Source organism: Symphalangus syndactylus, chromosome 4 (assembly GCF_028878055.3).
Source record: "Symphalangus syndactylus isolate Jambi chromosome 4, NHGRI_mSymSyn1-v2.1_pri, whole genome shotgun sequence".
NCBI lineage: Eukaryota > Metazoa > Chordata > Mammalia > Primates > Hylobatidae > Symphalangus > Symphalangus syndactylus.
In genome coordinates, this window is record NC_072426.2 from 44,710,235 (window position 1) to 44,723,019 (window position 12,785).

The 12,785-nt window shown below is 56.0% G+C and overlaps 1 protein-coding gene across 1 annotated transcript; it reads right to left on the reverse strand.

The window, feature by feature from the left end:
- Nucleotides 1–715: 715 nt before the first annotated feature.
- LOC129480215 (NUT family member 2D-like) lies at nt 716–9,986 on the reverse strand. Its single transcript, XM_063637100.1, has 10 exons — nt 9,935–9,986; nt 9,233–9,412; nt 8,390–8,478; nt 7,318–7,483; nt 6,632–7,235; nt 4,545–4,673; nt 3,441–3,580; nt 2,523–2,998; nt 1,926–2,042; nt 716–1,596 (listed from the first exon to the last, which is right to left on the reverse strand). The coding sequence occupies exons 1-10, from the start codon at nt 9,984–9,986 to the stop codon at nt 832–834; spliced, it is 2,718 nt and encodes a 905-aa protein (XP_063493170.1). The 3' UTR covers nt 716–831.
- Between the last annotated feature and the right edge of the window lie 2,799 nt (nt 9,987–12,785).

A 12,785-nucleotide genomic window follows, 5' to 3' on the forward strand; every position in this document is an offset into this window, starting at 1 on the left:
TCCCTGTGGGCACAGCAAGGAGCATCTGCTTCAGCTAGTTGGAGAAGACTCTCTCCTGCCCAGAAACAGGCAGAGCGACTTCCCCTGCTCCCCACCCATTGTCGTATCCCAAACACACCCGTGTGGATGGTCACCTCAACGTCTCCCCTCAGCCCAGTGCCCGCGCTCTTCCTAATGAGGGTTAAGCAGGAGTAGCCTCCTCTCCCCATGTCCATGTTGCAGGTGGCTGCCTTCTGCTCACCTCCCACTGAGCAGAACAAGAGCCAGCCAGCTGTCTCCAATCCCAGGATTTTCCAGGGATGCTGATAATGATGGGAGGCCCCAAGAAGCCTCCCTAAAGCAGGCAGGGCCTTGTGAGTGGGTGGTGGGAGGGATCAGCGTTTCCTCAGCATCTGTCAGTCCCTGGAGCATCTGAAGGGGCTACCTACACCAGGAGGAAAGAGTGGGGCTGGCCCCTGTGGGTTCCCAGTGCCTGGCATCTGCCAGTTCCTCTGCCCTCCCTCACAGACACCCTCCACGGAGCAGCACAGCGCTGAGGACAGAGGCAGCAGCCCCAAGAGCACTTTCCAACACAACTACCTTTATTCACATTTACACACGAGGCCCCAATGCACGGCTTCCCACCCCCACTCCCCAGCCCCTTCCCCTCAGACCCTCCCTTCCTGCCCTCCCCATTCAGCCACACTCTCCCTCCCCTCCCTCCCCTACCCTCCAAAGCTAAGGCCCAGCAAGATCAGCATTGGGGGAGAAGAAGATTTTGGCTGCTTTGGGGCATCGGATGCCAGAGCCCCGCCCTTGGGGATTGGCCCCAGAGAGCCTGCCCAGAAGCCCCTACTGGCCACAATGCTGCTTATTCTCCTTCCTGGAGACCAAGGGGTCACCCTTTCTGTTTTGAGACCGTGAGGGGCCACCCAGTCCCCAAGCCAGGGATTGCTCCCCAGAGACCCTGAGCCCAGGCCATGGGGATGGGCTTCTGAAGAGAGGTCGCTTCTTGGACTTGGTGGCAGGAGATGGTGCTAGGCTGAGGTCTCTTCTCTTAGCAGATGGGGACTGAAGAGCTCCCTGGGGTCCACACTTTTCTGGGCTGAGAAGGCCCAAGGCAGGGACAGGGCTCTGGGGAAGCCACCAGGGCAGCAGCTTGTGCTGGGAGCCCAAGAGGAAGGCCAGGCTGGGGAGCTCCTCCTCCTCACTTGACCCCTGAGCCAGCCCATGTGACTCCCTGACAGGAGACCCTCCAGGCAGATCCAAGGCATCCTTGGTACCCAGGCCGGGGCAGGTGGGTCTGTGGTCCTGGGGAGGAGAGGTTGGCCGGGCAGCCCTCAGCCCAGGGGGATCCTGACATCCCAAAAGCACAGCAGAGTCTTTGGACCTGGCCATGCCAGTGTGTGCTCTGCCTCGTCCCTGAGGGTCCCAGGCTGCCATCTGGGGTGGGCAGGTTTCCATGCCAACCCCTTGTTGGGGGTCAGGGACGTCTCTCTCTGCTCCTTGGCCAGCTGCAAACTTGGAAGAACTAGAGTCCAACCGGGCCATGCCATGACCAGGGGCTGCCCTCGCATGCTGTTTCTCCTTCCAGGGTAGGAGGCGCTTCTCCACTAGCTGCGGGAGGAAAGGGGGCACTTACTGGCGCTGCCCCAGGTGAGCAGGGCCCAGGGTGGTGGAGACCAGGGCACTTGGGTGGGAGGCAGGGAAGCCTGAGGCAGCTGGGCTTTAAGTCAAAGAGAAAAGGTGTGGCTCTGCCGGGCATCCCGTTGGGCCTCACGGCAGCTTGCATGCTGACTCCCTCCCTGGCTCCGCTTCATCCTACTCCCTCTGAACCTGCATCTTCCCACCCCGGAGTGGCTCCCCAAGAAGCCGGGCAACCCTAGCCGGGGGGGTTAGACAATCAGGTGGGCCTTGTGTGCTGGGTCCCTCCTGCCCCGGGGTACCTGGGCAAGGGTGAGTCCTTCCTCCTGCTCCAGCTCCTGGCTTAGGGCCAAGAAATCCATCTGCAGATCTGGGGAAAGCAATTCTTCCAGGAATCGGGGGTGAATGACGGCCTCCACCTGGAAACAGAAGGAAGAAGGCGTGAGTCTCCTGGGCAGGGAGTAGCCTGGAGCCAAGGACACCTGGAGGAGATGCAGAAAGCTGCGCGTGCCCCATCCCCACCCTCCTGGGGCTGTCTCATATCATGGCGACCACCAGCTACAGACACAGACCACAGACCTGGTAGCATACACACACACAGACAGAGACATACAAACCACACACAGACACACAAACAGACCCACATACGACACAGGAAAAGGCAGACACAGGTAACATACACGCTCCACACTCACACCCACACAGACACACAAAGACACACAGTAACCACAGACAGAAACACACAGCAACACACAGACACACACAATCACATACACAGACACTCAAATCCATGGAAATACACACACTGCTGAGTAGTTAAGGAACAGAGCTTAATTCCAAGGACCTGGGAGTGCCACCCCCTGGAATCCTGCAGACCCCAGCACTCCAGGCCAGCCCACCTTGGTGACGAAGTCTTTCTGGGAACACAGTTTGTCAATGTAGCTCAGGAGGCCCGGGTCTGGGGGCATCCAGTCCTCTTCCTGTGGCTGCTTTACTTCACCCTCTTCCCATTGTTTCTCGGGCTCCCCTGTGGCCCCGAGGGGAGGCCCCAGCAGCTCCTCCATGATGTCCACATGCTCCTGCACCACTTCTGGGGGAATCTCATCAGGGACCTTGGTCTCTGCTGGTCTCTGGGGCCTGGGTGGTGGCAGGTGGGCCTTGGTCTCTGCTCGCCAGTGGGGCTGGGGTGGTGGCAGGCGGGCCTTGGTTTCCACTGGCCTCTGGGGCCTGGGTGGTGGCAGGCGGGCCTTGGTTTCCACTGGCCTCTGGGTCCTGGGTGGTGGCAGGCGGGCCTTGGTCTCCACTGGCCTCTGGGGCCTGGGTGGTGGCAGGTGGGCAGTCGGGACCTTGGGGCCGGCCTTGCTGGGAAGGCACACTGAGGCAGAGAGGGAGGAGGATGGGCGTGGTGAGGGCCGCTCCTCCTGCTTGCACCACACAGGGGAGGGCAGGGCTTGAGGATGTGAAGTGGGTCCCAGCCGGGTCAGGACCACCTGAACCACAGCGCCCCCGGAGGAGGCAGGAGAGGCACATCTGAGACAGCATTGCTTGGGAGGAAGTTTGGAGCCACCAACATGCCCTGTACTCTCCCCGCTCATCCCTACTTCCTGGGCAGAGCATATGTGGAGTTTTGGACAGGCGAGGGGAGAGAGTAGCTAGGAAACTTGACCAGGTCAATACCCAACATATGCTCCCAGAAGCCGTCCTGTTGGAGGGAGCAAATCCCCTTCTTGAACGGAAGCATGGGGTGTGGGGACAGTGGCCTCCCTTGGCCCCTTTGGCCTTTGCCATGGCTCCTGTGGGAATGTGGGAAGCCATACCTGGCTGCTTGACCACCTCAGGGGCCAGGGGTCCTTGAGGTTCAAGCCTCGGTGTGGCTGGAGGAGGCAGGCACTGGGGCCCCTTCATCCATTGTGATTTCTGACTCTGCATCTCTTCCTCAGCCTCAAACTCCAGGAACCTGGGGATGAAGGAGGCCCAGGCTGTGCTGAGAGGGTCCAGGCCCCCTCCCCCCAGGACCAGGTAGCGGCCGAGGGCAGGGATGGGAGGGAGTGCTTCGGGTGGGCTGTCCAGGCCCTCACTGGGTCCCATCCCCCAGTCCCAGGAGGGAGCTGCTTCCAGAGTTCTGGGCTCACCCTCCCTCACCCGGCCCCTGCAGAGCCCATGGCATCAACAGGGCTTCCTGACTGAAGTCAGGGCCATGAGGTCCAGGAGGGTCCTGGAGGACACCTCTTCCGGGTTTCAGCTGGCCAGGGGTGGGGTGTATGGCAAAAGGCATCAGGGATGATGCCCAGATGCAGGAGTCCTGAGGCTAGGACTGTGGGCCCCTGAAAGATAACCCAGGGGCACGAGGCCTGGGAGACCCCTGGTCAGGAGGAAGCAAAAGCTGGCCCAGAGGACAGGGCCCCTTTCCCCTGAGGCTGCTGTCTGTCTTCATGGAGGGCACTGCCCAGGAGCAAAGGCAGTCAGGCCAGAGATTGGTCTCATGGTGTCCCGGGCACAGGTCTCCCTGACCCAACTCCCTGGCCAGGCTGGGCTGGGAGAAAACCGACTTCTGGCCACTGCTGTCAGGAGCCTGCACCCCACTCTTGTCTATATTCACTAGCGCCCCTTCTCCCCATCCCCACAGCTGGAGGTGACCCACTTTGGGCTGCGATGCTGGCTGCTCCCACCATGACCTCCCGTGTCAAGGCAGGGGTTGGCCCCAGGCCAGGCAGGGGCTGCTTCCCAATAGGGCAGGACAGAGACCCCAGAGCACTCCAGGTGGCAGAAGCAGCTTCCTGAGGGAGCCAGGGGCCCACAGCATCCTGTGTTTGTCCACACCCTCCTCATGCTCTACGTTGAGAAGCCACCACGGCCACCGGGCCTCTGTCATTCACTGTCACCCTGCCATGTGGGTCCTGCTCCCAGGACCCCAGACTCACTTTTCCGCCATCTCATAGAAGATCATCCGGTCAAAGTTGCTCGTGCGCTGCCATTCCCGCATGGCCCGCCACAGTCCCTCCTCCAGGGTCATGGTGGGCTTCCGCCGGGCCAGGGATCGGAGAACTGGGCTGTAAACCAGTGCAGTCAGTCCCAGTCTATAAGCCCATCCTTCATCCCAAGCCCACCTGGTCCCAACACCTGGCCCCTGTCCTCCCCACACCTGTCCTGCCATCTATCCCTGTCCTGTTCTCCCCCATGTGGGCTCCTCAGGCTCCAGGACATGCCCCCCAAGATCAAACATCAACACAAGCTACTGAGTGGCCACTCCGACTGCCCCTCGAGTCCTCGGTGTTAAGAAGTGAACCCAGTACTATGGGTGGAACATGTGTGTCCCCAACATGCCTGTGCTGAAGCCCTCAGCACCAGTGTGTCAGTATTTGGAGGCAATCAGGGTTAGAGCAGGTCATGAGTGTGGGTCCCAGGCATGGAATCCAAGCCCTGATAAGGGCAGGAGGAGACACCAGGGCTCTTGCTCTCAGCCACAAGGAGACACAGCCAGAGACAGCTCTCTCCAGCCAGGAGGAGGGCCCTGACCAGACACCCAACCTGCTGTCACCTTGATCTGGGACTTCTGGCCTCTGGAACTGGGAGGCATGAATGTGTCTTGATAAAGCACCCAGTCTACAAGATTTGTTATGGCAGAGCCTGAGCTGTCTGACACAGCATGCACACAGAATGACCTGGGGGCGAGGGTTAAAGTGCAGGTTCCAGGGCCCCAAGACTGAGCATTTAACCAGCTTCCTGGGGACTCTGGAGCCAGGCAGCCCCTGGGGACGTAGCCTCAGGGCCCTGGAGCATGAGGAGCAGGAGCACACGTCCAGAACCAAAGCAGAGCGGTGTCCAAGCCACTGCGAGCCGCAGGTGCAGCTCCCCACATTCCCACAGGAGCCATGGCAAAGGCCTGGGAGCCTGGGCAGCTCCACTCCAAGAATCAGGGTCCCCAGTGCACTGGGACTCTGCTCCAAGGGGGAATGCAACCAGTTCCAGGGTGCGGGGACAGCGAGATTGTTGGGAATGAAGATGGGGCTGCTTTCCACCTACACCCCAGGCAGGGGACTTCCCTAGGGGAACGGCCAGTGTGCTGCACGGTGGATGTGCTCAAGCTCCCGTTTGCTCATCAGCGGGAAACACAGGGTCACAGAGGCACCGCAGGGTGGAGAGAGGCAGGGACTGGGAATGAAACCACAAACTCTCCCAGATGCTGACGTTGCTGCCTCACAGTTACCACAGTCCATGGCCCTGGGCTGCTGGGCTTGAGGTGCACTCACAGCTATCACTGGAGCCCGTGGCTTTGGGGAGTGCTCTCCTAGATGGCCTAGTCCTGATAATGATAGTAATGGGGACAGTAATCATAAGTGCTGTCATGTAATGTGTCATAGCATGTGCCAGGCACTATGCTATGCATGTCATATGTGAGTTCAAGTTATCTCTTCGCCATCTTCTGAATGAAGCATCATTGTCCCTTTTTCTAGGTGGGACTGAGGGTGAAGATGCAAATACCTGCCCAGCATTGACCCCAGTGCAGAGCCCAAGACCATCCCCCTGTGCAGGCTCCACCACCACTGTGCTAACTGGACCTCAGCAGAACTGCGGGCATGTGCCAGGTTCCTGCTGGGCCCTGCAGCTCCTCCACCCAGCCCCATGTGATATGCTCCTGACCATCAATACTGGGTTAAAGGGGAGGCACTGGGGTGTGTACTCAAAGAACTAAACCCAAACTGTAGCTCACATCACACCAGGAACCCTCTCTGACCTGGGTCTTCCGTAAACATTGTTGTGAAAATTACTGAAAGTAAGGATTGGCTGGACTCACGGGACAGTGACGGGCAGTTGAGATGAGGCCCTTGACAGTCCGTCCTGAGCTGCAGCCAGATTACTGTTGTTGAAAATGTACCTTCCCATAGTGCAACCCACCACCCTCACAACCGCCCTGCAAGCTCCCCTGAACAGTGTGACCTCCTGTCCATCCAGCAGCCTCTTTACGTGTGAGCTGCAGGACCAGCTCTGGTGCCCCGAGGACACTCACATGAGGAAGCAGGAAAGCGCTTCAGTGTCAGGACTCAGGGGAAGGTGCCTCTGGGCCAGGGGCTTGTAGCGCTGCCAGAGTTGGAAGTTCTCATAGACACTCTTGGGGTTACAGGAGTCGTCTGGTGGGGCCTTGGCCTGGGAGGAAGCCAGGCTGCCCTCTCCATGAGCCCCTTGTGGCCATGGCCCAGCATTTCCTTGGGACACGATGGGGGGCAACTGGGCAGCCGGTGGTGGTTGTGGTGGAAGAAGAAGGCCCTGGGACCAGCCTCCCTCACAGGCCTGGGTGCCCCCAACCACCTGGGCAGCCATAACAGGCACCACAGGAGCAGCTGCCAGGAGTAGGGGAGGTGGACACACGACACCTCCGCAAAGGGCGCCTGGAGCCTGCCAGACGAGGGGGGCCTGAGTTAGGACCAAGGTCTGTGCCTGAGGGGCCTTCACAGGCCCCACCTCTGTCCTCATCTGGACAAAGACGTTGGAAGCCCCGGCCCCACTAGGGCCGCGGCCATCCTGTCCTGCCACCAGAGGTGTGCTGGGGAAGGCAGACAGCACCAGAGGGCCGTCTGGAGGAACCCCTGCAGTCACAAGGGGCGGCCCGTGTGCTGGGCCGGGAGCGGGTGTGGTGAAGGGCAGAGCCGTGAACACAGACAGGGAGCCTGGCCCCGGTCACCAAGACTTCCTGACCCCTGTCTCCCAAGAAGTAACAGCCAAGCCTTCGCTGCCCGAGGGTCTCCCTTAGGTGTCCCTGGCAGACCCTGTCAGCCTCACAGGCATCTCCCAAGCCATGGGTCAGGGATGAGTCTCTCAGCGGCTTGGTGGTCCTCAGCGTGCTCAGCAACAGGTGAGAGGCCTACCCCAGGGCAGTGCTCAGCACTCAGAAGGCCAACGGGAAGCCAGAAGCTTCCGAATATTATGGCCCCATCTCCTCTTCAATCTTCCTTTTCCTGAAGCTCTTGTAAACCCCTTTCTTTCCTAGCTCAAACACAACAAAAGAAAACCACTGGATGGAAATCTTTCCCAAGCCAGCGCCCTAGGAACCCTGAAGATAATCCATAACTCATCACGCCCAGCAAGTAAGTGATTGTCCTGGCACCACCCACAGCAAGTGCTAAATAGGGGTCAGATTCGGGCCACCCTTTCCTCAGTACTCGATGGTCCCAGCTGCCACTCAGGAAGCTCTGTTCCCAGGGAGCAGGTCTGAGAGGCAGTGGTGGAGTCCCCTGGGATAGTGTCACTGCATAGTGGTGGAGTCCCCTGGGATAGAGTCACTGCATAGTGGTGGAGTCCCCTGGGATAGTGTCACTGCATAGCCAGCAGCAGCTGCATACGATTAGAACACAGCCAGCAAATGGTGAGCAGCAGGGCTATCGGGGAGGTGTCTAGGGATTTTCACAGCTGCTGGTCATGTTACAATAGGTAGTGGGACAAGAAGCCCATCTCTGGTCCTTCTTCTTTGAGCTCCCAATAACTGAACATAGTGACCAACCAAGAACCAGGGGTTCTTAGGCCACGGGCCAGGTGAGGCAAAGTTGTCTGGAACTCATCCCTGTTCACTAGGACCTCATGCAGTCTCTAGTCAAGGGGAAGAAGGGATACAGCACATGCACCTCATCATTCAGGACACATATCCTAACTTAAATAATAATAATAATAATAATAGAAACATCTTGCTATTTGTGCGCTACTCTCCTTCCTCTACTGAAAAGGAAACCAGCCTTTCCAGACCCTTCCACTGAGAACCAGCAAGAATCCACACCTGTCCCCCGTTCATGAGGTAGTATAAATGGAACAGGAGCAAATTCTTCATCTCCACAGTAACACAAAGTGCAGAGGACAGGCCATGAGCTAGCAGACAAGAGGAAGTGGGTCTGAAGACCTGAGCTTCCACAAAAGGGCAAACAATTCAGAACAACTCAGGAAACCCAGGCCCTGTGTAGCCTGAACTTCCCCATCTGCCCCCACCCCTGTTAAATCAAAGCCAACAGCTACCTGAACTGACAAAGAAGCCATCTCTGGGGAGGGAGCTGAGGGGCTCTGGGCTGTGGCAGTTACAGTAGCCCCCAGCCTCGCCCACCCAGAGGCTGTCACTACATGCTCTGTCACAGCCAACCCACCCAACAGTTTTGTGGCTGAGACCACTTCTCCCCACTCCTCCCTAAGATCTAGAAAACTCCAGTCCAAATCCCTCTGAACACTATGGAAGGGCACCTTCCAGGTGCCTGAAGACACGGCACAGTGTTCAGGCTTGCCTGTCATCCTCCCGGGGCCACCAGCACAACATGATCCCACCACTCCCTACAAACACACAATGATGTGACCTGTCTCCTTCTAGAAAGGATCAACCCATCCATTCTGTCCTTTCCCCTACACAGTGTATTCCCCCAGGCATCTTGGTCCACCTCTAAGGAGCCATCCTCCCTAAACACAGACTCAGGGTGCCATGGCCATCCCCAGGTGTGATGTCCTTGGGGACATCCAGTGCTCCCTCCCTCCTCAACATCAGCCCTATCAACTGTCCCCAGGGGCAGTGTCAAATTTGAATTCCCAAGGAGCTGAGGCATGGCAGACTCGGATAATGCCCCCATCCCTACAGGCTCACCTCCATTTGAAGCCATCCCCTCAGGCTGGGTACTGACCACCACTGTCTGGCAGTTTCCGCAATGAGAAAAGTCAAGGGTAAGACCCAGAGAGTGACCTGGCTCAGCAGATGCTCCTGAGTCCAACTGGAGCAGGTAAAATTTGAAAGTAAACAGGTCTGGAACATAGGACCCCAGACATTCTGCAGAGGGGGAGGGGCAGTGGGCAGCTGGTAGGGGTGGAGGACATTCTGTGAAGGGCTTCGGCCATTAGGCAAGAACCTGAGTTTCCCTTCCAACTGGAAGGCAGCAACAGAGATGGTGTGTGCCTCTTTAGGCAACTTTTTTGTCCTTCTGACTCACAGCAAAAGCTTCTACCTGATGTCCCCTTTACTTCCATTCTTTTTTTTTTTTTTTTTTTTTTTTTTGAGACGGAGTCTCGCTCTGTCGCCCAGGCTGGAGTGCAGTGGCGCAATCTCGGCTCACTGCAAGCTCCGCCTCCCGGGTTCACGCCATTCTCCTGCCTCAGCCTCTCCGAGTAGCTGGGACTACAGGCGCCCGCCACCACACCCGGCTAATTTTTTGTATTTTTAGTAGAGACGGGGTTTCACCGTGGTCTCGATCTCCTGACCTCATGATCCGCCCGCCTCGGCCTCCCAAAGTGCTGGGATTACAAGCGTGAGCCACCGCGCCCGGCTACTTCCATTCTTTATCAACAGACCTACTTTTGTGCCAATCAACCAGTGCTCCTTCCCACTTTGGCTGTTTCCCACTCATGATGAATTTCAACAGGGGCCACACTTCGTGAACAAAATTCAAAACACGTTTTCAGTCTGAGAAACACAGGGGTTCTTAGGAAGGCAAGGGGACTGCGTGTTTGAACAGGATGACCTCAGCCAATCCAGGCTATTAGGTGGCTGTGTGCTCATCATCGTTTAGGAAGCAGTCCTTGTGTCCCCAGGTCATGTATGTTGCTGGAATCTCTGTCCACACCAGCAGGCCAGCCTTACTTCCCAGCCCCTTTGCTGGAAAGCCTCAATCCAGGAAAGAGTGGCTATGCGACCTACAGCACTAAGACCAGAAATCCTTTCATTTTGTTTCCCAGCATATTGTGCTGGTGTTAAATGTTTATTTTTTATCTTTTGAATGATTTTAATTTAACCAAGCAATACTTTTCATGGCTGCAAATTCAGACGTGCACAGTGGAATAGGCAATGACCAGCCTTCCTCCCATCTCTTTTCCCTGGCCACGACACTTTCTTTCCTGGAGGAAACAGGTGTTATCTGATTGCTTCTCATCTTCACTGACACACACCCTGGCTGGCCTCTCTCAGCTCACTGTCAGCCTTATCTTCACCATACATTCTTGCTGTTTGGAATCCGGTGTCATCACATGTGGTTCTCTGCGTGGGAATTATTGTAGCCTGTCTTTTAAAAAAACTTCATTCTCATTTCCACACTGAGAATCACTGTCCGTTTATTAGTGTCAAAACGACAGGAAAGAGCACTCATGTTCTGTGTGGTGAACATGGGGAGTGTTAGGAAACTGGTCAAAGGAGATAAGGAGTGAGTATGCAGAGCACAGCGGCAAAATCTTCTGAGACACACACGTCACTCCCTGCTGGGCAGGGTAATTTTGCACGATGGGAGGGTGTTGGGGAAGGCAAGAGACCTTCAGCCAGACCGGTGCACACTGCGAACATTCACTGAAGCACACCCTATTGGCACTTACGAAGCATTTGCCCCTTTCGAAGACATTTGGACTCAAGAAGGCAGAGTTGCAGGAAAATGTAACAGGGGCCACACTGGAGGGACAGGTGGGCTTGCAAGTCTGAAGCCCAGGGTTCTCCCCTCCTTGCCCCAGTTGTGTGAGAAGGTCATTTCCTAACTCCTGTCCAATATCCTCATGAGTTATCGGTTTTGTCCCAACTCTAAACCTGAATGGTCCAGCAAGCATTTCTATGAAATGCCTCCACAGTGGCCACTGGGAGGGGAGTGACCTCTACGCAGTGACTGCCTGTCTGGGTGCTCCCAGGCCTTTTGTCCTCTGAGACAGAACTGCCTTCTTATATGCAGCCCTCTTCTGCTGTGCAACTCTACCTCGATCTTAGCTGAGAAGATCAACAGAGAGCAATTCAAGCAAAATCATGGTAAACTTACCAAAACAAAACCAAACCAAACACACCGTAAACGCTTTGGAGATCTTTCTGAGGACTTGATCTTTTGTCACAGGGCAAACTTACATGATTTTCAATCACTAACTTCATCTAAGAGGGATGTTGAAGCAAAATATCATACTCAGATACTGAAGAAGAGCAGAATTCTTGGTTGCTTCCTCCCTTGTCAGGTCAGTCAACCGATGCTTTCTCAAGATTCTCATACATGGCTTTGATACAGGATTTGAATGAGTCTTTTTCTGAGCCAGTGATACAAAAAATATACTGTGGAACAGTGTCTTGTCTTAATCCTGCAATCGCTTCTGTACATGTTTGAAGTCCTAGACCCCAGGAGGAGAGACAATCAAATTAGCCAAAGGTAATTTGTGAAGACTGGCCATGGCAGGTGGCGGTTAAAATTCCTCCAGCCCCTGCTCTCTGAGCATCCCCACAGAAAGTCCTGGGCTGCACTGACTGCTGAGAAAGAACATCTCAGGGCTTGGATCCCCTGTTCAGAGGACACACGCTCTTCCACCCAGTAGAGGAATGGCGGCTCCATGCTGTGTCCTGCAGAGCTCTCAGTTTCTGCACTTGAGGCCCTGGGCCTGCATAGACGTGAAGGCTCTTCAGCGTTATCACATGGAGATAGATGATAGGAATCCTGCAAATGAGCAGAAAGGATGTGACGATTAAAGTTTTTTCTGAAGCTATTACAAACTCAAGTCAGTGAGTTGCTTCTGTACTAGTTTTTTATTGCCAACTGGAATTCTGCACTGTGTTGCAGGGTCAGGGGTGGGGGAGCGTGGAATTGTTCCCTTACTATCTGCTGCTTTATCGACTGAAATTGATGAAGGCTACAACAAAAACATTTCTAGAAATCATTTGAATGCGGTAGGAAAAACTCTGGGAATGGAGTCAGAAGAAAGTATATTTTGGAGTGTGTTTTCAGGTCTAAAATTCTTTGCCAGAAATATTCTTTAATGGAACCTCCAGACTGAGTAAGAAAACAGGGCATACTATTTTTTGAAAGGCATGAGCAGGAATGAAATAAATGCTGTCCAAAGGGAATGCAAGACATGCAATTCAAGGATACTTTGCTTTAGGATAAACCCTCCGAAGGTAAACCTTTCAGCAAGGGTGTTACCTAAGTGCATGGACTGCAGGTTTGCGCTGGTTTCTCAGACGCACGGTCATGGAGTTTCCAATGAGGAGGCGTTGTCTGGCCCCAGGAAGCGCCCAGGTGCAGCGTCCCTCCATTTCCCCATCTCCAGCTGGGCCCTCCCAGGGCGGGCTCCTGGCCTGCCCCGTGCGCCTGCGCACGAGCCTTGAGGCGGGCCGGGCTCCAGCGCGGGGCCAGCGGCCTTCAACGGCTCCTAGCACCGGTTGCCGGCGGTTCATGGCAGGGAGACGCGCGGCGCGA

Bases quoted from the DNA above. Each gene is read 5' to 3' on its own strand.
- LOC129480215 (XM_063637100.1), bottom strand. From the start codon at position 9,986: ATGAGTGGGAAACAGCCAAAGTGGGAAGGAGCACTGGTTGATTGGCAC. The intron at 7,484-8,389 runs GTGTGGATTCTT...GCCCTGGGGTAG, and splicing joins ACCTCATGAACGGGGGACAG to GCCTCTCACCTGTTGCTGAG. The intron at 2,999-3,440 runs GTATGGCTTCCC...TCTCTGCCTCAG, and splicing joins TGAGGTGGTCAAGCAGCCAG to TGTGCCTTCCCAGCAAGGCC.